The 23,855-nt window shown below is 41.8% G+C and overlaps 1 protein-coding gene across 3 annotated transcripts in view; it reads left to right on the top strand.

Annotated features, from left to right (window-relative positions):
• Positions 1 to 15,161: 15,161 nt before the first annotated feature.
• The window catches only part of MIA3 (MIA SH3 domain ER export factor 3), a 64,677-nt gene continuing 55,983 nt past the window's right edge, over positions 15,162 to 23,855 (top strand). For 2 of the 3 annotated variants that reach the window (XM_022579272.2, XM_022579269.2), the window contains exons 1-3: positions 15,162 to 15,317; positions 18,169 to 18,302; positions 22,405 to 22,491. In XM_022579272.2, coding sequence (XP_022434980.2) covers positions 15,185 to 15,317; positions 18,169 to 18,302; positions 22,405 to 22,491 — 354 coding nt within the window. In that variant the 5' untranslated portion in view covers positions 15,162 to 15,184. Of the gene's footprint in view, positions 15,318 to 17,308; positions 17,398 to 18,168; positions 18,303 to 22,404; positions 22,492 to 23,855 lie in introns of all 3 variants that reach the window. The other variant, XM_089907082.1, reaches the window with a different exon arrangement.

Here is a 23,855-nt window from a genome sequence, read left to right on the forward strand (position 1 = left end):
TTGCGGAGAGCGGGGGCTACTCTTCATTGCGGTGCACAGGCTTCTCATTGCGGTGGCTTCTCTTGTTGAGGAGCACGGGCTCCAGAGCGCAGGCTCAGTAGTTGTAGCACACGGGCTTAGTTGATCCGCGGCATTTGGGATCTTCCTGGACCAGGGCTCAAACCCGTGTCCCCTGCTTTGGCAGGCGGATTCTTAACCACTGCACCACCAGGGAAGCCCCAAAGCAAACGTTTTTATTTTTATAAAGCCCATATTACTGATTTATTTATTTTAGAGTTTGTGGTTTTTGTGTGTATTTTTGAAATCTTGGCAAACCTGAGATTACAAACATTTTCTCCTATGTTCTCTTCAATAAGTTGTTCTTACATTTAGGTCAATGACCTATTTCCAGTGAGTTTTTGTATATGGTGTGTAGTAAGGGTTGAGGTTGATTTTTTTTTTTTTTTAACCTATGGCTATTCAATTGTTTCAGCACCATTTATTATAAAGATTAACATTTTTCCATTGAACTGCCTTGGCATGTTTGTTGAAAATCAGTTGCCTATATATGTGTAGGTTTATTTCTAGACTGTCTATTCTGTTCTGTGGACCTATTGTGTGTCTGCTTACACCAATATCACACTATTATAATTAATGTAACTATAATAGGTCTTTTTCTTTGCTTCAAAATAGTAATATATTTTTTAATACCACCTCATTAAAGAGCTAGCCCACTTCTTCCCAAAATCATCAGAACATTTTTTCAACTTTAGAGTACATTAACGCCAGAGACTTATTTTCTTTTTTTTTTAAACATCTTTATTGGAGTATAATTGCTTTACAATCGTGTGTTAGTTTCTGCTTTATAGCAAAGTGAATCAGTTATACATATACATATGTTCCCATATCTCTTCCCTCTTGCGTCTCCCTCCAACCCACCCTCCCTATCCCACCCCTCTAGGTGGTCACAAACCACCGAGCTGATCTCCCTGTGCTATGCGACTGCTTCCCACTGGCTATCTACCTTACGTTTGGTAGTGTATATATGTCCATGCCACTCTCTCACTTTGTCACAGCTTACCCTTCCGCCTCCCCATATCTTCAAGTCCATTCTCTAGTAGGTCTGTGTCTTTATTCCCGTCTTACCCCTAGGTTCTTCATGACCTTTTTTTTTTTCCCCTTAGATTCCATATATATGTGTTAGTATACGGTATTTGTTTTTCTCTTTCTGACTTACTTCACTCTGTATGGCAGACTCTAGGTCCATCCACCTCACTACAAATATCTCAATTTCGTTTCTTTTTATGGCTGAGTAATATTCCATTGTATATATGTGCCACATCTTCTTTATCCATTCATCCAGTGATGGACACTTAGGTTGCTTCCATGTCCTGGCTATTGTAAATAGAGCTGCAATGAACATTTTGGTACATGACTCTTTTTGAATTATGGTTTTCTCAGGGTATATGCCCAGTAGTGGGATTGCTGGGTTGTATGGTAGTTCTATTTTTAGTGTTTTTTTGTTTTTTTTTTAAACATCTTTATTGGGGTATAATTGCTTTACAATGGTGTGTTAGTTTCTGCTTTATAACAAAGTGAATCAGTTATACATATACATATGTTCCCATATCTCTTCCCTCTTGCGTCTCCCTCCCTCCCACCCTCCCTATCCCACCCCTCCAGGCGGTCACAAAGCACCGAGCTGATATCCCTGTGCCATGCGGCTGCTTCCCACTAGCTATCTACCTTACGTTTGTTAGTGTGTATATGTCCATGACTCTCTCTCGCCCTGTCACAGCTCACCCTTCCCTCTCCCCATATCCTCAAGTCTGTTCTCCAGTAGGTCTGTGTCTTTATTCCTGTCTTACCCCTAGGTTCTTCATGACATTTTTTTTTCTTAAATTCCATATATATGTGTTAGCATACGGTATTTGTCTTTTTCTTTCTGACTTACTTCACTCTGTATGACAGACTCTAGGTCTATCCACCTCATTACAAATAGCTCAATTTTGTTTCTTTTTATGGCTGAGTAATATTCCATTGTATATATGTGCCACATCTTCTTTATCCATTCATCCGATGATGGGCATTTAGGTTGTTTCCATCTCCAGGCTATTGTAAATAGAGCTGCAATGAACATTTTGGTACATGACTCTTTTTGGATTTTGGTTTTCTCAGGGTATATGCCCAGTAGTGGGATTGCTGGGTCATATGGTAGTTCTATTTGTAGTTTTTTAAGGAACCTCCATACTGTTCTCCATAGTGGCTGAACCAATTCACATTCCCACCAGCAGTGCAAGAGTGTTCACTTTTCTCCACACCCTCTCCAGCATTTATTGTTTCTAGATTTTTTGATGGTGGCCATTCTGACCGGTGTGAGATGATATCTCATTGTACTTTTGATTTGCATTTCTCTAATGATTAATGATGTTGAGCATTCTTTCATGTGTTTGTTGGCAATCTGTATACCTTCTTTGGAGAAATGTCTATTTAGATCTTCTGCCCATTTTTGGATTGGGTTGTTTGTTTTTTTGTTATTGAGCTGCATGAGCTGCTTGTAAATCTTGGAGATTAACCCTTTGTCAGTTGCTTCATTTGCAAATATTTTCTCCCATTCTGAGGGTTGTCTTTTGGTCTTGTTTATGGTTTCCTTTGCTGTGCAAAAGCTTTGAAGTGTCATTAGGTCCCATTTGTTTATTTTTGTTTTTATTTCCCTTTCTCTAGGAGGTGGGTCAAAAAGGATCTTGCTGTGATTTATGTCATAAAGTGTTCTGCCTATATTTTCCTCTAAGCGTTTGATAGTGTCTGGCCTTACATTTAGGTCTTTAATCCATTTTGAGTTTATTTTTGTGTATGGTGTAAGGGACTGTTCTAATTTCATACTTTTACATGTACCAGTCCAGTTTTCCCAGCACCACTTATTGAAGAGGCTGTCTTTTCTCCACTGTATATTCTTGCCTCCTTTATCAAATATAAGGTGACCATATGTGCGTGGGTTTATCTCTGGGCTTTCTATCCTGTTCCATTAATCTATATTTCTGTTTTTGTGCCAGTACCATACTGTCTTGATTACTGTAGCTTTGTAGTATAGTCTGAAGTCAGGGAGCCTGATTCCTCCAGCTCCATTTTTCATTCTCAACATTATTTTGGCTATTTGGGGTCTTTTGTGTTTCCATACAAATTGTGAAATTTTTTGTTTGCTAGTTCGTGAAAAATGCCAATGGTAGTTTGATAGGGATTGCATTGAATTTGTAGATTGCTTTGGGTAGTAGAGTCATTTTCACAATGTTGATTCTTCCAATCCAAGAACATGATGTACCTCTCCATCTATTTGTATCATCTTTAATTTCTTTCATCAATGTCTTATAATTTTCTGCATACAGGTCTTTTGTCTCCTTAGGTAGGTTTATTCCTAGATATTTTATTCTTTTTGTTGCCATGGTAAATGGCAGTGTTTCTTAATTTCACTTTCAGATTTTTCATCATTAGTGTATAGGAATGCCAGAGATTTCTGTGCATTAATTTTGTATCCTGCTACTTTACCAAATTCATTGATTAGCTCTAGTAGTTTTCTGGTAGCATCTTTAGGATTCTCTATGTAGAGTATCATGTCATCTGCAAACAGTGACAGCACTACTTCTTCTTTTCCGATTTGGATTCTTTTTATTTCTTTTTCTTCTCTGATTGCTGTGGCTAAAACTTCCAAAACTATGTTGAATAATAGTGGTGAGAGTGGGCAACCTTGTCTTGTTCCTGATCTTAGTGGAAATAGTTTTAGTTTTTTACCATTGAGGATGATGTTGGCTGTGGGTTTGTCATATATGGCCTTTATTATGTTGAGGAAAGTTCCCTCTATGCCTACTTTCTGGAGAGTTTTTTTCATAAATGGGTGTTGAATTTTGTGGAAAGCTTTTTCTGCATCTATTGAGATGATCATATGGTTTTTGTCCTTCAATTTGTCAATATGATTTATCACATTGATTGATATGTGTATATTGAAGAATCTATGCATTCTTGGGATAAACCCCACTTGATCATGGTGTATGATCCTTTTAATATGCTGTTGGATTCTGTTTGCTAGTATTTTGTTGAGGATTTTGCATCTATGTTCATCAGTGATACTGGCCTTTAGTTTTCTTTCTTTTTGACATCTTTGTCTTGTTTTGGTATCAGGGTGATGTTGGCTTCATAGAATGAGGTTGGGAGTGGTCCTCCCTCTGCTATAGTTTGGAAGACTTAGAGAAGGATAGATGTTAGCTCTTCTCTAAATATTTGATAGAATTCACCTGTGAAGCCATCTGGTCATGGAACTTCTGTTTGTTGGAAGATTTTTAATCAGAGTCTCAATTTCAGTGCTTGTGATTGGTCTGTTTATATTTTTTATTTCTTCCTGGTTCAGTCTCAGAAGGTTGTGCTTTTCTAAGGACGTGTCCATTTCTTCCAGGTTGTCCATTTTATTGACATACACTTGCTTGTAGTAATCTCTCATGATCCTTTGTATTTCTGCAGTGTCAGTTGTTACTTCTCCTTTTTCATTTCTAATTCTATTGATTTGAGTCTTCTCCCTTTTTTCTTGATGAGTCTGGCTAATGGTTTATCAATTTTGTTTATCGTCTCAAAGAACCAGCTTTTAGTTTTATGGATCTTTGCTATTGTTTCCTTCACTTCTTTTTCATTTATTTCTGATCTGATCTTTATGATTTCTTTCCTTCTGCTAACTTTGGGGGGCTTTTTATTTCTTCTTTCTCTAATTGCTTTACGTGTAAGGCTAGGCTGTTTATTTGAGATGTTTCTTGTGGTAGGATTGTATTGCTATAAACTTCCCCCTTAGAACTTCTTTTGCTACATCCCACAGGTTTTGAGTCATCGTGTTTTCATTGTCATTTGTTTCTAGGTATTTATTGATTTCCTCTTTGATTTCTTCAGTGATCTCTTGGTTATTAAGTAGTGTATTGTTTAGTCTCCATGTGTTTGTATTTTTTACTGATTTTTTTCCTGTAATTTATATCTAGTCTCATAGCGTTGTGGTCGGAAAAGATACTTGATACGATTTCAATTTTCTTAAATTTACCAAGGCTTGATCTGTGACCCAAGGTATGATCCATCCTGGAGAATGCTCCATGAGAACCTGAGAAGAAAGTGTATTCTGTTGGTCCTGGACAGAACATCCCATAAATATCAATTAAGTCCATCTTGTTTAATGTATCATTTAAAGCTTATGTTTCCTTATTTATTCTCATTCTGGATGATCCATCCATTGGTGAAAGGGGGTGTCAAAGTCCCCCACTGTGACTGTGTTACTGTCAATTTCCCCTTTTATGGCTGTTAGCATTTGCCTTATGTATTGAGGTGCTACTATGTTGGCTGTATAAATATCTACAGTTGTTATATCTTCTTCTTGGATTGATCCCTTGGTCGTTATGTAGTGTCCTTCTTTGTCTCTTGTAATAGTCTTTATTTTAAAGTCTACCTTGTCTGATATGAGAATTGCTACTCCAGCTTTCTTCTGATTTCCATTTGCGTGGAATATCTTTTTCCATCCCCTCACTTTCAGTCTGTATGTGTCCCTAGGTCTTAAGTGGGTCTCTTGTAGACAGCATATATATGGGTCTTATTTTTGTATCCATTTAGCCAGTCTATGTCTTTTGGTTGGACCATTTAATCCATTTACATTTAAGGTAATTATTGATATGTATTTTCCTATTAACATTTTCTTAACTGTTTTGGGTTTGTTATTGTAGGTCTTTTCCTTCTCTTGTGTCTTCTGCCTAGAGAAGTTCCTTTAGCATTTGTTGTAAAGCTGGTTTGGTGGTGCTGAATTATCTTAGCTTTTGCTTGTCTGTAAAGGTTTTAATTTCTCCGTCAAATCTGAATGAGATCCTTGCTGGGTAGATTAATCTTGGTTGTAGGTTTTTCCCTTTCATCACTTTAAATATGTCCTGCCACTCCCTCCTGGCTTGCAGAGTTTCTGCTGAAAGATCAGCTGTTAACCTTATGGGGATTCCCTTGTATGTTATTTTTTGCTTTTCCCTTGCTGCTTTGAATATATTTTCTTTGTATTTAATTTTTGAGAGTTTGATTAATATGTGTCTTGGCGTGTTTCTTCTTGGATTTTCCTGTGTGGGACTCTGCACCTCCTGGACTTGATGAACTATTTCCTTTCCCATATTAGGGAAGTTTTCAACTATAATCTCTTCAAATATTTTTTCAGTCCCTTTCTTTCTGGGACCCCTATAATTCGATTATTGGTGCATTTAATGTTCTCCTAGATGTCTCTAAGACTATCCTCAATTCTTTTCATTCTTTTTTCTTTATTCTTCTCTGCAGTAGTTATTTACAGTATTTTATCTTCCAGGTCACTTATCCATTCTTCTACCTCAGTTATTTTGCTGTTGATTCCTTCTAGAGAATTTTAAATTTCATTTATTGTGTTGTTCATCATTGTTTTCTTTTCAGTTCTTCTAGGTCCTTGTTAAACGTTTCTTGTATTTTCTCTATCCATTTCCACGATTTTGGATCATCTTTACTATCATTACCCCGAATTCTTTTTCAGGTAGACTGTGTATTTCCTCTTCATTTGTTTGGTCTGGTGGGTTTTTACCTTGCTCCTTCATCTGCTGTGTGTTTCTCTGTCTTCTCATTTTGCTTCACTTCCTGTTTTGGGGGTCTCCTTTTTGCAGGCTGCAGGTTCGTAGTTCCCGTTGTTTTTGGTGTCTGCCCCCAGTGGCTAAGGTTGGTTCAGTGGGTTGTGTAGGCTTTTTGGTGGAGGGGACTAGTGCCTGTGTTCTGGTGGATGAGGCTGGATCTTATCTTTCTGGTGGTCAGGACTGTGTCCAGTGGTGTGGTTTGGGGTGTCTGCCACCTTATTATGATTTTAGGCAGTCTCTCTGCTAATGGGTGGGGTTGTGTTCCTGTCTTGCTAGTTGTTTGCCATAGGGTGTCAAGCACTGTAGCTTGCTGGTCATTGAGTGGAGCTGGGTCTTAGCGTTGCGATGGAGATCTCTGGGAGAGCTTTCGCTGTTTGGTATTACATGGAGCCAGGAGGTCTCCAGTGGACCAATGTTCTGAACTCGGACTCCCACCTGAGAGGCACAGGCCTGACACCCGGCCAGAGCACCAAGACCCTGTCAGCCACATGGCTCAGAAGAAAAGGGAGAAAGAAGGAAAGAAAGAAAGAAAGGGGCGGGGAGGGAGGGAGGGAGGAAGAAAGAGAAAGAAAGAGAGAAAGAAAGAAAGAAAGAAAATAAGTTATTAAAAATGAAAGAAATTAAAAAGTAATAAAAAGAAATAAAGAAAGAAGGAAGAGAGCAATCATACCAAAAAACAAATCCACCAATGTTAAGAAGTGTTAAAAACTATACTAAAAAAAAAAAAAAGGAAAAACAGAACCGTAGGACAAATGGTAAAAGCAAAGATATACAGACAATAATCACACAAAGAAGCATACACATACATACTCACAAAAAGAGAAGAAGGAAAAAAAATTATATGTCTATATATTAAAAACAAAAGGAAGAGAACAAAATCAATAAACAGATCTACCAATGATAATAAACTCTAAATACTAAACTAAGATAAACATAAAGCCAGGGATAAATTAGACGCAGAAAGCAAACCCCAAGTCTACAGTTGCTCCCAAAGTTCACTGCCTCAATTTTGGGATGATTTGTTGTCTATTCAGGTATTCCACAGATGCAGGGGACATCAAGTTGACTGTGGAGATTTAATCTGCTGTTCCTGAGGCTGCTGGGAGATGTTTCCCTTTCTCTTCTTTGTTCGCACAGCTCCTGGGGTTCAGCTTTGGATTTGGCCCCGCCTCTGCGTGTAGGTCACCTGAGGGCGTCTGTTCTTCGCCCAGACAGGGCGGGGTTAAAGGAGCCACTGATTACTGTGCTCTGGCTCACTCAGGCCAGGGTGAGGGCGGGGTACGGAATGCGGGGTGAGCCTGCTGCCGCAGAGGCCAGTGCCACGTTGCAACAGCCTGAGGCGTGCCGTGCGTTCTCCCGGGAAACTTGTCCCTGGATCATGGGACCCTGGCAGTGGCGGGCTGCACTGGCTCCCAGGAGGGGAGGTGTGGATAGTGACCTGTGCTTGCACACAGGCTTCTTGGTGGCTGCAGCAGCAGCCTTAGCGTTTCATGCCCATCTCTGGTGTCTGCACTGATAGCTGTGGCTTGCTTCTGTCTCTGGAGCTCATTTAGGCGGTGATCTGAATACCCTCTCCTCGCGTACCCCAAAACAATGGTCTCTTGCCTCTTAGGCAGGTCCAGACTCTTCCCTGGAGTCCCGCCCAGATAGCTGTGGCGCACTAGCCCCTTCAGGCTGTGTTCACGCAGCCAACCCCGGTCCTCTCCCTGGGGTCTGACCTCCGAAGCCTGAGCCTCAGCTCCCAGCCCCATCCCACCATCCACGCCAGCGGGTGACCAGACAAGCCTCTCGGGCTGGTGAGTGCTGGTCGGCATGATCCTCTGTGCGGGAATCTCTCCACTTTGCCCTCTGCACCCCTGTTGCTGCATTCTCCTCTGTGACTCCAAAGCTTCCCCCCGCCCACCCCCTGTCTCCACCAGTGAAGAGGCTTCCTAGTGTGTGGAAACTTTTCCTCCTTCACAGCTCCCTCCCTGAGGTGCAGGTCCTGTCCCTATTTATTTTCTCTGTTTTTTCTTTTGCCCTACGCAGGTACATGGGGAGTTTCTTGCCTTTTGGGAAGTCTGAGATCTTCTGCCAGAATTCAGTAGGTGTTCTGTAGGAGTTGTTCCACATGTAGATGTATTTCTGGTGTATTTGTGGGGAGGAAGGTGATCTCCACATCTTAGTCCTCCGCCATCTTGAAGGTCTCCCTATTATAGTCTTCTTAGTGGATATGAAATGATAGCTCATTGTAGTTTTGATAGTTCATTGTGATTTTGATTTCCTAATGGCTAATCGTGTTAATTATCTTTTCATCTACTTATTGACCATTATATATTTTCTTTGGAGAAATGTCTATTCAAATTATTTGCCTATTTTTAACTAGGTTATTTGTCTTTTTATTATTAAACTTAAAGAGTTCCTTATATATTCTAGATCTAAGTCCCTTATCAGATATATGAATGACAAATATGGTTGGCTTTTCACTGTCTTGATTAGATCCTTTGAAGAGCAGAGGTTTTAAATTTGATGAAGTCCAATTTATCTATTTTTTATTTGGTTGCTTATGCTTTTAGGGTCATACCTAAGTCATCATTGACTACTCCAAGATTTCTCCCTATGTTTTCTTCAAGGATTTTCAATCTTCCCAATTTTACATTTAAGACTGTGATCCCGGGTTCGAGCCCTGGTCTAGGAGGATCCCACATGCCACGGAGCGACTGGGCCCGTGAGCCACAATTACTGAGCCTGCGCGTATGGAGCCTGTGCTCCGCAACAAGAGAGGCCGTGATAGTGAGAGGCCCGCGCACCGCGATGAAGAGTGGCCCCCACTTGCCACAACTAGAGAAAGCCCTCGCACAAAAACGAAGACCCAACACAGCCAAAATAAATAAATTAATAAACTCCTACCCCCCCCCAAAAAAAAGACTGTGATCCATTTTGAGTTAATTTTTCTTTGTGGCTAAGGTAGGGTTCAATTTTATTCTTTTGCATGTAGATATTCAATTGTCCCAGCACCACATGTTGAAAAGACTTCACCTTATCTTTGAAAAATATTTTCATGTGATATACAACGCCAGAATTTCATATTTTACCCCCAGCACTTTAAATATATATGTCTTCTGTCTTCTGGCTTGCATGTTTCCAAAGAGAAATTTATCTTTACTCCTATGTACATAGTGTGTCTGTTTTCTCTAGATGAGTTTCAATTTTTTTTTCATTACCACTGGTTTTAAGCAATTTGACATGCATCGATCTAATTTTATTCATGCTTCTTGTGTTTGGGGTTTGTTGAGCTTCTTAGATCTGTGAGTTTTCATCTTATTTGGAATGCTTTCATTCATTATTTCTTCAAACACCTTTTCTGTCTCCTACCTCCTTTAGGGACCCCAATTACATAAATATTGGGCTAACCGAAGGTGTCCACACTGATGCTCTGTTCATTTCTTTTAGTCTCTTTGTCTCATTTTGCAAAGTTTATATAACTATGTCTTCAAGTTCACTAATATTTTCTTCTTCTGTGTCTAATCTGCTGTCAATTCCACCCAGTGTATTTTTCATGTCAGCCATTGGTTTATTCACCTAAGTTTGATTTGGATCATTTTTCTATCCCCTGCGTTTTCCTTTACACGTTTATGCTTTCCTACAGAATCTTGAACATATGAAATATAATTGTGTTAATATCCTGTGTAATAATTCTATCATCTGTGTCATTTTGGAACATTCCTATTGATTTTTCTTTTCATTATGGTTTGTATTTCCCTGCTCATTTGCATGCTTCATAATTTTTTTTTTGTATTCCAGACATTGTGAATTTACCTTGTTGAGTGTTGGATATTTTGTACTCTTTTAAATAATCTTGACCTCTGTTCTGGAATGCAGTTAATTTACTTGAAAACATTTTTATCTTTTCAAGGCTTGTTTTCAAGCCTTGCTGGGCAGGATAAGAGTAGCTTTAGATCTTAGGCTGATTTTTCCCTTTACTGAGTACTCTACCTGATGCACTGAATATGACAGGTTTTTCACTGTGGCTAGTGAAAATACAAACTATTCTCTACTGCAGTGATTGTTCTCCTTGTCCTCTCATTGGTTCTTTCCCTGGCCTCAGGTAGCTCCTCACACACAGGCAGTTATCATTACTCAGTTGAAGACTTGAGAGAAACCTTCTGCAGATCTCTGGAGCTCTCTCTGCAAAGTTCTCTTTTTTTCCATGTAGCTCTCTTCTCTCCTGTACTCTTCCCTTATGCATTCCAGCTGTTTTGGCCTCCCCAAACTTTCAAATCTGTCTCTTCAACTCAAGGAGATCACCTGTTTGCGTTTCCCTTTTCTGGTTGTGTCCTGGAAACTTTATATGGGAAGTAAGTTGGGACAATCATAGCACTCACCTCATTTGTTCCACTTATTTTAGGGGTCACTGCCTATACTGCTTGTTGTTCAATGTCTAAAAATTATCATTTCATATATTTTGTCTAGTTTTCTAGATATTGAATTGAAGCACAGAGGGAGGGTAAATCTAGTCCCTGTTACTCCCTCTAGACTGGAAGCCGTAGTCCTTAAGAAATGTTTTATCCTATTCTCTGGACTCTGAGTGGTTTTGGCATTGGGAATAGACTGGCTTATTTCTGATAACTTCAGTGTTAAGCCTTATGGATGTTCCTGGGTAGGCACGATGGGAGGTTTACAATGGTATATGTTATTATGCTGTCTTCTATTTGTTTCAGATGTACTTGTGTTGTTTTCTCAATCAGATTGCAAACTCTCTAAGGTCAGGGACCCTCCATACCTTATATTTTATGCTCAGCCCCCCACCAAACTAGACACATTTATTTTTTGACTTTTACTCAACCTTTACTTAGTGAAAATTCCATTTGAGGTGTTAACAAATAATGCACTTGAGATTAGAATTTGTGTTGAACATCTGTGGGTTGTTTTTTGTTTGTTTGTTTGTTTGTTTTTTCTGTGTTGTGTCTTCATTTCTGTGCGAGGGCTTTCTCTAGTTGTGGCAAGCGGGGGCCACTCTTCATCGCGGTGCCTGGGCCTCTCACTATCACAGCCTCTCTTGTTGCGGAGCACAGGCTCCAGACGCGCAGGCTCAGTAGTTGTGGCTCATGGGCCTAGTTGCTCCACAGCATGTGGGATCCTCCCAGACCAGGGCTCGAACCCGTGTCCCCTGAATTAGTAGGCAGATTCTTAACCATGGCACCACCAGGGAAGCCCTGAACATCTGTGTTTAAATGCTATGAGTAAAGCTGAATGCTGATTCATCCACTATAATTATATATATGCAGGCCGGAAGAACTACTACCACCACTCTCACTGTGGTCAGCTGAGATTTTTTTTGATTAGCCACCAAACTTGTTAATATCTCTTTAAGGCAATAATAATAGTAAAAAATAATGCACATAAACCCCTAGAAAATCTACAAACTAAGCAGCCAGTTCCTTAGTAACTGAGTACTCCCACTCCTCATATAAAAGCATACGTGAAAATCAGTCAGATTAAATATTAGTGAAGTGATACTCAGGTCATTTTGGAATTTTGCTTTTTCCACCAATGAATTGTCATTAATACTACTCTAAATAGAAATAAGAAAAATTCCAAAATGACCTCTTTATCTGCTTTAATATTCCGATAAGATACAGGAAAAGAGTACAGTGCAATTTCATTCCCTCCCTCCACAACAAATATGCCCTCAATCAACAGTGCATATATTCCAAGTTTTGTTTCCAGTGTTGAGTATGCCGCTGAAGGGAAAACAGAAAATGCCTTGCTCTCATGGCATATTCCCTCTCGGTGCTATTTATATATGGAGCCTCCATGTAGGTTAATAGTGTAGTATATTTACAATACGTGAGGAATTATGGGTTCATCTATCAAATCATTTGTTGAGTACCTCATACATTCTAGACATTTTAGACATTTTCCTTGGAGATTATGTTACACAATGAGTAAGGCAAAATCCTTTCTCCCGTGAAACTTATATTTGGGGGAGGGGGGCAGTCAAATAGATAAACAAATGTAAGGCAGGTGGTAACTACTCTGAAGAAAAATAAAGCAGGGTGATGGGCTAGGTAATCATGGGAAGGAGCTCTTGTTTATGTACAGTGATCAGGGAAGGCACCTCTAATAAGATATGGTATTGTTACAGACTCTTGATGAAGTGAGCGAACTAGTTAGCCAAGCAGACTATTTAGGGGAACTGTTCCAGGCTGAGGGAAAATTGCAAGTGCAAATGCTCTGATGCAGGAGTGGGCTTGGTGTACTTGAGTGAAACTAACAGAGCCAGGGGAGAGTGCTAGGAAATGGGGGTAAAAGGGATGAGCAGGGTCAGATCAAATAAGACAGTGCAGTCCATAATAAAGTCATTGCATTTGACTTGGAAGTGGAAAGCTAGAGGAAGGTTTTGGGTAGAGGAGAGACATTTATATCAGGAAATGATCGCTCTGGCTGCTATTGAGACAATGGGCTTTGGGAGGGCAGGGCAGAGGCAGGGAGAACAGTGAGGAGGCTACTGCAGTCTTTCAGTTGAGAGATGATGGTGGCTTGGCCTGCAATGTTAGCATAGGAGATGGTGAGGAGTGGTCAGATCCTGGACGTATTTCAAATGCTTATGCTGAGTGAAAGAAGTCAGACAAAAAAGAATACATAATGTATGATTCGATTTATATCAAATTCTAGCAACTATTCAATACAAATCAATCTGTAGCAACAGAAGGTTGTTTGGAGACAGGCAGGGGAGAGGAGGGAGGGATTGCAAAGAAGCATGAGAACTCTTTGGGGTAATGGATATGTTAATTACCTTGATTGTGGTGGTGGTCTCACGAGTGTGTATGTGTCAAAACTTATCAAGTTGTAAACTATAAATGTGTGCAAGTTATTGTATGTCAATTACACCTCAGTAAAGCAATTCAAAGAGCGTGCCCAGGATTGTCCGATGGATTGGACTTGGGGTATGAGACAAAGAGAAGTCAAGAACAGTTTGTAAGTTTTTGACTTGAACACCTGGAAAATAGAATTAAATGGCCAGTTATTGAGATAGGGAAGATTGAAAGGAGCATGGTTTGAGAGAGAAAATAAGAAGTTTGCTTTTCAACATATGAAGGTGGAGATGCTTTAGAACCTAAGGTTCTAAAGCAATGAAACACAGAGTAGAAAAGAAAAGAAGAACTCCTCATGGCACTGCTATTTGGACAGTCACCTAATCTATTATACATTCTCTCCAGATAGCATGGAAACGACACTGGACCAATGGGACATCTCATGGCCCCTATAGATAAACAACTGTGAACATCTCTCATCTTTTCCTTTATTCAGCATTATGGTTTGCATGGATGGGCCACATTCTTTCCTCTTGCTTTTAAAGAATCCAGTCAGTTTGGGAAACAAACTAATGCATTCGATTGGCATTCAAGGTTGATAAATAGCCTTGGCAGAGACAACAGTGAGAAGACCCTGGTCACAGACAAATGCAATGTACTCATCTTGAAAATGAAGATAGTAATAGGACCTACTATTGTTGTGAAGATACATTAAACAAATTGATATGTATATATATATATGTATATATACCTTAGAATAACACTTGGACGTTAAGAAACCGCTCAATAAATGTTAGCCGCTATTGATTAGCTTTTTCCTCCTAACGACATTTATTCTTTAGTCGTTTTGATGTGAGTTGTTTCCACTAAACTGTGGGCTTTTTTAGACAAAGGCCTGATATCTTGTCTGTTGATCTACGTGTTTCCCCTCACCATCCTAATGCTTTGTCCAGCGTCTGGCCTGAATTAATAGCGTAAAAGGGAAGCTCAATATATTTGCATTGAATTAAATTATTCTCCCCTTATGGATAAAGACCCCCAAATCTGAAGATCTCAGCATGAGGACCCATTGCCCACCTCCAACCCCCAGGGCCGGGGATGGGGATAAAGAGCAAGCAGGCCACTGGCTCTATTGTACGTCACCGACCCACCATTCCACTGACACCTCCCTTTCCTAATATAAGGGGGTCATGGGATGGGGCCCCCCAAAACCCCTGGGAGTCCGAATAAGAGGGAATCTCGAACTGGACACGATCAGTGGTAAATCGTGGGTGGGATTTGGTAGTTCGGAAAAGGAAGTACCAAACCAGGAAGGAGGGTGAGGGTGAGCAAGCTTGGGACGAACCAGAAATCAGAAGCTGCAAGAAGGTGTCAAAGAAGACCTGCTGTTGGGATGGCGCGGGGTCGGGGGATCCAAAGTCGCAGAGAGGGGTGGGCGAGGGAGGTAGTCTCGCGGAGGGTCGACTGCGAATGGACAGGGGCAAAGGCAGACGATTGGACGAGGGAGAAGATAGAGTCCCGGTTGCCAAGGCAGCAACCGGAGGAGAAAGGCTTGGGAAGGAGGTGCGAGTGCTGGTCCTCCTCCTCCTCCCGGACCCCCTCCATCCCCTCCCGGAGGCAGTGCTGACGTGTCCGCCAGGGACTCACACCCCGGCGGGCACCGCCCCTCCCCGCCGCGCGTCCCCCCGCCCCCCGCGCTCCGCCCCCCGCCCCGCCCGGGCCGCCTCCTCCGCGTCACCGGCTCCGCGAGGTGACCACAACATGGCTGCGGCGCCGGGGCTTCTCTTGTGGCTGCTCCTGCTCAGGCCGCTCTGGCGGGTATCCGGCCAGCCGGACCCGGACACCGTCCGGCGCTTCTCGCAGCACAAACTCTGCGCGGACGACGAATGCAGCAGTGAGTGCCCGGGAGGGCGGTGCGGGGGCGGGGGCTCGGCCGCGCACCAAGCCGGCCGGGGGGCCGCAGGCCGGGCGGGCGGAGCGCCGAGGTGGGCGAGCCCCGGGTCCTTGCGTCTGTCTCCTCCGGCCCTGCCGGCGCCCGGGCCAGCCGGCCCCAGCCGTGGGGGGGGGCTGCACCTCCCACTTGTTGCCAGCTATTCATTTTTCCTTCGCCGACGGAGGCGGGGGTGGGTGGGGGGTCGGGGGTGGCCCCCGGTTTCCCTGGGGACCGCTCACAGCGTCCCCTCCCCCGGCCCGCCCCGGCTCCGAGGAAGGATGGGGTGGCGCGCGCTCTCCCTGGGCTCCCCGCGCTGCCCGCGAGCGCTATCCTGCTCCCTCGGCGGGGACCTCGCTGGGTGCAGTCTGGGGGCAGATGCGCTAAGGGCTCGGTGGGCGCCTTCCCTGCGGCAGGTTGCTGGTGGGGCTCGGGAAAGGCTTCCTGGCGCTGCCCCTTTGCCCCTCTGCTTCACTGGGATTCGGGGCTCGGACCGCCTTTTGAACAGGGATTGGAGTTTAGGTTTGGGACGAGCCCTGAGTCCAGGCTTGCGGTGTGTTCCAAGGTCTCCTCCCCGGCTCTGCCTCAGTTCTGTCATTTCTGTGCTTGGAAGGCTCCTGCAAACAGCCAGACAGGGAGGGCACCGGAAAGGTCAAAATCTTTCGTTCTCGAAAGAGGCCACCTGGGACCAGCAGCCTCCTCTTTGCGCAGGAAGCGGAATGGTTCCCTAACCGCGAATTGGGGGTGGGAGGGTGGACCGTGGGCGTTGAGGAGGGCAGAGAGCCCCAAACTCAGGTGAAGAGGATTGTTAAAGTAAAGACGGTAAATACTGCAAGAGTTTTATAAATCCAGCTCGCTTCAGCCTTAATCATTATTGCTCTTGGGCTGTCTTCCTGTGTATTTGCCGGACAAGTATCATCCTTGTGGCCTCCCAGCCGGTCTCAAATAACCTTGTAAACTTACCGATAACCACTTCAGAAACGGTTGTTCATCTGTTGTAACCAGTACCTATAGAAAAATGTTCGTTCTGAGGAGGCCGAAGCCTACAGTTTAGCTCTTTATATTCAAAATGGGTGTTAGTCGAAACCAAATTTCACAATTTGAAGAACTGTAGCACTGCCAGCCGTTAGAGGAAAGAAAGGAGTCAGTCTTTGATTTGTGTTAAGCCATTCCTAGAAGTAACCCTAGGACTGATGTAAATAAACGCCACGAAAGTGGAGCAACTTCCATGAATTGTTCCTGCAGTTTTCTCAGAGTAAATCCGGGTTATTAGCAAGCAGGGTTGGATATAGCAGATGTTTGCTATTCATTGCTTTCAAGCAGTATCCTACCTGGGTTCCTCAAAACCAGTTACCTAGAGAATCACATCACTGATGCTTCCTTAGTATGGAGACATGGTGTTGGAAGGGCCCATGGTGGTCACATAACTTGAGAAATGGCATGTGTCGAAACAGATGTAACCAAACACAACAGGCAGCAGCTAGAGCAGGCTCTGGGTCTGTGTTCTGTTGCATAAAGTGTTTACTTAGTAAGGTGTGTGCCTGTGAGCTGTCCTTGTGTGCTTTTCAGATAGCTGTTCCTCAGTGTGCATATGTTGTCATCTGATTTATTATTACAAATCTGCAGTGATCTCTTTTAAGGGGGAATAAGAGATACATTGCTGTTTCCAATTCTGATAGAATTCCCAGTCTTAAATTGTCCATCACCTTCACCTTGGCCTCTCACCTAATTGTATCTGAATTAGGATGCTGACATGTATTAAAATAATAAGATTTTAGCTTTAAAATCCGAATAACCCCCTTTAAATCTATATGTTTGTCCCTCAGATATGTATTTAAAGATGTGCTTTAATGTACTTATTGCTAATTGGCTGTTAGAGAAAGTGTTATTTCCATTTCATTCTTCTTTTTCTCTGCTGCTTAATTGCATTTATTGTCCATTTCATCTTACATTAGAAACTGTGTATTTGGCCAACAAAAAGAAAAATATTGCTTCTACCAATTTCTAGATCGAGTGTGATTTGTCCTGCATTTTAAGACTGAAGGTAACTACTAAACAATTCTCATAGTTTTGCTTGTCCCTGCCACATATGATTTTGTTTATAGAAACAAAAGCCACTTGCCTACTTTTGATTTTGTTTATAGAAATAAATAAACCTTAATGTTGGGTATAGTCAACATTATATACTTTCAGAAAAATAATATCTTGTAATGTGATTGGATCCATAATAGGGTGTGATGTCCTTTCCCATTATCCATCTACTGAGGGAGAGAGCAACTTGACTGCAAATGAAATGGACAGTGTTTACTGCTGCATGGTAGCAGTTACAGCCACTTAAAGATAGGGCCTTTTAGTGGTTAGTTCAAGTTAGTTAGTTCAACCCTTGGGGGTTCTTGGGTGCTCTCCCCAATTACCTGTTACCTCTGCATTTAGTCATGCTTACACTAGTAGCATCTGCGCTCGAATTTACCCAACTGCAAAATGAAGCTTTTCATGATTATGAAACAGCAAAGACTGAGGACTAGATGGTTAGAGAGGGAACCAAGAGTTTCACTTGAGACCAGCCATGTGTGGCGGTGGACGCATTGGGAAAGTTTCCCTCTCTCCTGTCTACTTGCAGGGGGATTCATGATTTATAATGAATAAAGCTCTATAGATGCTTTGAGCATATGAGTTGAAAGTGATTGGTTCCAGAGAGTACTGGAGAAACTTTATTGTTGTTTACAGTGGATTCTTATATTTCCTGATCAGCCACTATGGACTGTGGAAGTTGAATCCTGATATCTGCTTGTTTTTTTTCTCTCTTTATATACAGTGTTAATGTACCGGGGTGAGGCTCTGGAAGATTTTACAGGCCCGGATTGTCGTTTTGTGAATTTTAAAAAAGGTGACCCTGTATATGTCTACTATAAACTGGCAGGGGGATCGCCTGAAGTTTGGGCTGGAAGTGTAAGTAAAAATTTGACATACTTAATTTTCTTCCCTTTTATTGGCTTGTTTAGCACTGCAGATTTTTTTTTTTTTTTTTTTGGCTGCATTGGGTCTTCGTTGCTGTGCGCGGGCTTTCTCTAGTTGCGGCGAGCGGGGGCTGCTCTTCGTTGCGGTGCGCGGGCTTCTTGTGGTGGCTTTGCTTGTTGCAGAGCACAGGCTCTAGCCGCACAGGCTTCAGTAGTTGTGGCTCGCGGGCTCTAGAGCGCAGGCTCAGTAGTTGTGGCATGTGGGCTTAGTCGCTCTGCGGCATGTGAGATCTTCCCGGGCCAGGGCTCGAACCTGTGTCCCCTGAATTGGCCGGTGGATTCTTAACCACTGTGCCACCAGGGAAGCCAGCACTGTAAATTTAAGAAACTGTTTCTTGGGGTCTTTGATGGAGTTAACCTGTCCTCTCTGCTAGACTGTGGAAAAAGAGGATGGTTCTGTGTCCCCAGCTGGGGACACAGAAAAGGGACTTAAACAGAACTGAACTGCTTCTGGCTGTCACTCCTCAGCATCAAGTTCTAGGCCTTACTAGCCACAGATGCTCCATACATAGTAAATAAGGATGGGGTGGATATATATACAATAGAGTATTATTCAGCCATAAAAAGACTGCAGTCTTGCCATTTGCAACAACATGGATGGATCTGGAGGGTGTTGTGTTTCGTGAAATATGGCAGAGAAAGACAAATACTGTATGTTACCACTTATAAGTAGACTGTAAAAAGTAAAACGAATGAATGTAACAAAACAGAAGCAGACTCACGGATGCCGGAAACAAACTAGTAGTTACCGATGGTGAAACCTGAAAAATCTTAACTTCATTGTTTCAAAAAGGAAGTATCTGTGGGCTTAATCCTGTAAAGTATGGGCAAGGTAGTGTTTCAGGTATTCATGTATGGAGTTAATTTTAAAAATAACTTTTTTCTAAATTATTCACATACCTAATCATGTGTGCTGTTTCTGTTAAAAAAGCAAAGTATCATTTTCACTGTGTGCTTTCTTGTTTGTTTGCTTGTTTTGCTTGCAACTGCTGGGGCATCCTTTTCCTGCTTTTTTGGACAATTGCTCCCCCAGGTTCACTGAAGCAGCTCTATTCCCAGCCAGCTCTGTGGGTGCCAGGACAGCAGACATGGAAATCATTGACTTTGTCATGCTTTGATGTTTTTAATGAGATGCACTACGAGTGACCTGATTGGGAGGCTTATGAGCTCTTGTCCTTTCCTTTTTATGTGATATGTGGACTGGTTATTTACTGAAAGTAATAAGAGTCCTCAATGCCCTTAGGATTGTACAAACTCGGAGAAACACCCAGTCCCAAATGTGAAAAGTTTTACTCTCAATAAAACACCAAACAAACAACAGGAAAGAGGGCTTGAGAATCCCCCATCGGGAAGATTCGATTTATTTTGCTGGCAGTCCAGATTCCTAGGGAGGAGTCTTGTAAGACCAACTGGTCAGGTACAGCCCTTGTATTTAGGCGGGATCCCAGTTGAATCACCATATTCAAAGAAGAATCTATTCTGTTTCTTTCAAGTCTACTGCGTGAGATTTCTACTCTTGGAACATTTTTTCCAAGTCCCTAGGCTGCATTTTTCATGTAGTGGTGAAGCTGGAGCGTTTGGATAAGTGAACTTGACTTTGCATTTTCCCTCTTCCACACTTTTGCTCACGACCATATTCACGTCTAGAAAGCCTGCCAATCTTTCTGGTTCCCAACTCTGACCCTGCCTTCCTAGGGAAGCACTGCCCTCAGCTCCCAGCCAGAAGGGATCTTTGCTGTCTAGTAATTGTTTAGGTGGCACTTTGTTTGCACTGCTTATGTGGCGTTCCTTTTACTGCCTTGCTTTGTAGTTAATGTGTGTCTTACCTCCTGTGGAGTCAAAAGCTCTGTAACGGCAGGGCCCATATCTTACCCATTTTCCTTGTGAATATTTCCTTTCAGGGCAGCGGCACTTATTTACATGTGTCCTAATAGTAGCCTATGCAGATTTTGTTCTCTTGAAACAATTCCCTTCCCTTGCCTTCCCCTCCCTTCCCCTGCCTTCCCTTCCCTTCCCCTTCCCCTTTCCCTTCCCTTCCCCTTCCCCTTTCCCTTCCCTTCCCCTTTCCCTTTCCCTTTCCCTTCCCTTCCCTTCCCCCTCCCCTTTCCCTTCCCTTCCCCTTCCCCTGCCTTCCCTTCCCTTCCCCTTCCCCTTTCCCTTCCCTTCCCCTTTCCCTTTCCCTTTCCCTTCCCTTCCCTTCCCCCTTCCCTTTCCCTTCCCTTCCCCTTTCCCTTTCCGTTTCCCTTTCCCTTTCCGTTTCCCTTTCCCTTTCCTTGCCTTGCCTCCCCTTGCCTTCCCTTCCCTTGCCTTGCCTTCCCTTCCCTCCCCTCCCCTTCCCTTTTCTTTCTTTTCCCAAATCAACTCAGCAGTTCCTTGGCAGAGGTGATATACGGAAGCAAAATTAGATATAAAGCTTACTTTCAGTCATGAGGGCCCATGATTCTGCATCTTTTTGTCAGATCATAAGAAACGGGACCCACTCAATGTAAAAATACAGAGTTTTTTATGACCTATGGTCTCAGTTGACAAAGATTATACAAAGATAAATGTATTTCCTCTCTTCACAGAGCTCTGATTTCTTTCCCTTTTCCATATTCTCTCAATAAAATAAAATTTTCCTGAGAAGGAAGTAAATGTATTTTCCCTCAGTCTCCTGTCTCATTTCATGAACCTTATAGTTAAGGAAATTAAAAACTATCTCTCCTGAGCTATCAGAATGGTTCTTGTTTTTATTTCTTAGTTTTCATCCTGCAGCTTCTTTTTGTTTCTTAGAGTTTCAGACTTTAGCTGCCAGTGTAGCAATTTAAAATTGCCTTGTCTTATCTAATCTTCAAGGCAGTATTCTACTAAAACTGGCTTTCACATAGTTGCCAGATATAACAAGAGCCCTGGTAATGAGGATATTTTAGGAGTTAGTGATAAGATAGCCTTTTTTTTTCTTTTTTTGCATTTGATCTGCATGTCAATCTCCTTTAATGATTGGAAAGAGATCTGCTTCTCCCTTTCAGACTGTAGCTAGTAAAAGACAGCATATGTTTCTCAAGAGGACAAACTTAATATATCTTAGCGGTTAGTGCTATAGATAAATGGGATAATCTTCTATAGAGGTTTACTTTGCAAGAAACTAAGCTTGCTGTGTAGTTAGTATGAATTTTATTTTCTCCCCAAATACTTGAAAATCCATTTGTTGAAAAACCTAGTATAGCTCATGATATCAATAAATATTTGCCTTTTGTTGTAGTGGTCATGCCTTTCAGAAATGTTTTTTTTTTCTTATTAATTTTCATGGCTTTTTTTTTTTGTTGGTGTGGTTCTTTTTGGCTGCATTGGGTCTTCATTGAGGTGTGTGGGCTTCTCATTGCCGTGGCTTCTCTTGTTGCGGAGCGCGGTCGGCTTTCAGTAGTTGCCATGCATGGGCTCAGTAGTTGCCGCGCATGGGCTCTAGGGCGCGCAGGCTTCAGTAGTTGCGGTGCGCAGGCTTAGTTGCTCCGCGGCATGTGGGATCTTCCCGGGCCAGGGATCGAACCCGTGTCCCCTGCATTGGCAGGCGGATTCTTAACCACTGTGCCACCAGGGAAGTCCCCTCATGGCTTTTGTTTATTGGTTTAAGAAAGACTTCTGAGTACTGGTTTATGAGTGATACTGTGAAATGTGCAGATAAATTCTTGTTAGAGGTTATTTGGAATTGTTTCTAACCAGCCTTGATTTACATAGTTTTAATCACATAATATACAATAATTTTCTCTTATGCAGATCTTCTAGCTACTTCAGAAATCTCACTTTATGTGCCCTGTGTTTAAAATTAAGCTGAATGTTGAAAGAAAACTTCAGTGGTTTTAGAAAAGTTGCCTTTACAACATTCTGTACTTAATTTTTATTGGAATAATAATCTCTGTAATCGTAATAGCAACATGCATCTCTTGTGGTTATATCTACCTATCTTTATATTTCCTCTTGCTACTAAGAAGTCTCTCATTTATATTTCTTCTACAGAATTTTGATTGATATTCATTTCTTTTGCCCATTTAATATAGGTTGGGCGTACTTTTGGATATTTTCCAAAGGATTTAATCCGCGTAGTCCATGAATATACTCAAGAAGAGCTACAAGTTCCAACAGATGTAAGTTGTGGACTTTTTGTTGTTATTGTTCTCAATTATAAATTGGTTTATAACTTCATCAGTTACATTCAATTAAGTATTTTTGCAAGTCTTTGAATGTGTTTTGATCAAAAAAAAAGTTAACATCTGTGTATCAGATTTTAATTTATTAGACACCTTTAAAGAAAGAAAGGAAGGAAGGAAGAAAGAAAAGTTTGAAAAGAATTTACGGGAGACTTTATAACATAATCTGATAGTTATGTGTTGAAGCAGGTGTTCTTATATAAGGCTATGTATACTTACTCAGGATTTTTCTTTGCTATTTTATGTGAGGAAAAAAGGACGAAGAATTCAATATCTTTGTATTTAGTTATTAAATTTAGGAGGTAAATACTTTTTTTACAAGTAAGATGAGGTGCCTCACTTTGAAAACTACTCATTGAATAGCTTTTAGACATTTTAACTATATAGAGATCAGGTTAAATTAATCAAACCCCAAATTATACTAGGTTTTCTTACTGACTGTAATGATTTAAGGGATTAGAGTTATGTGATAGATTTTGGAAAAGGGAACCTGAGCATTTCAGATGAGGTCCAGCCTCAAATCTGCAAGGTCCTGACTGCACAGTCTGTAAAGCATTCATCCAGGGTGCACCAACTTAAAATAGCTTTGTGATGACAAGGATTTTGTGCTCTGGGATCCTCATTCCAGCTGATTATTTTCTGGAGTTTTAAAATGTATAAGAATTGATGCCCACCTTCAAATGCAAATCTTTGAATAACTCTTTGGTGTTGCTGCAAGAGCATGTGAGCTGCTGGCCTGGGGCACTTCTCAGCTGAGCTCGGCAGAATGGATGAAGTCATAGAGCCACTGCTGTTCTTGAAATTTCCTTGTCTTTTCGAGGGACATGAAATCAGCCCTATTGCCTGTTAGGCTTCACTCCTAATGAAGATGCTGCTGGGAGGGAAATTCGTATGAGACAGCAGCTCACTGGTCACAGAGACCTCACTTGTTGGGGATTCTGCCTTCTCATTGTACCTCTCACAACATGCTTCCCTCAACATTACGAAATGGCTTAGAAATGCACGATGGCAAGAGGAATCATTCATCCTTACCACACTTGTCAGGTCTCTCCAGAGTATTGTGAGAGTTTAGTTAGGAGAAGGAGATTATCTTTGTTGGCTTTTTAACTTTTCCTTCTGTTTGCGACCCATTTTATGTCAATTTGTTTACTAGCAAGAGGAAAGGAAGAATATAGACTTACAGGTAGTCTAAAAGCAGATCTTACTGACAGCTAATCAGAACCCTGATTTAGAGTAGAATATATCCCTCACTGAATCTTGTTTTCAAGGTGTATTTGTGGTGATAGTTAAGTGGGGAGCCC

This window comes from Delphinapterus leucas, chromosome 1, assembly GCF_059928025.1.
Source record: "Delphinapterus leucas isolate spDelLeu-1000000601 "Yukka" chromosome 1, BTC_Dleu_Yukka2, whole genome shotgun sequence".
NCBI classification, from domain to species: Eukaryota; Metazoa; Chordata; class Mammalia; order Artiodactyla; family Monodontidae; genus Delphinapterus; species Delphinapterus leucas.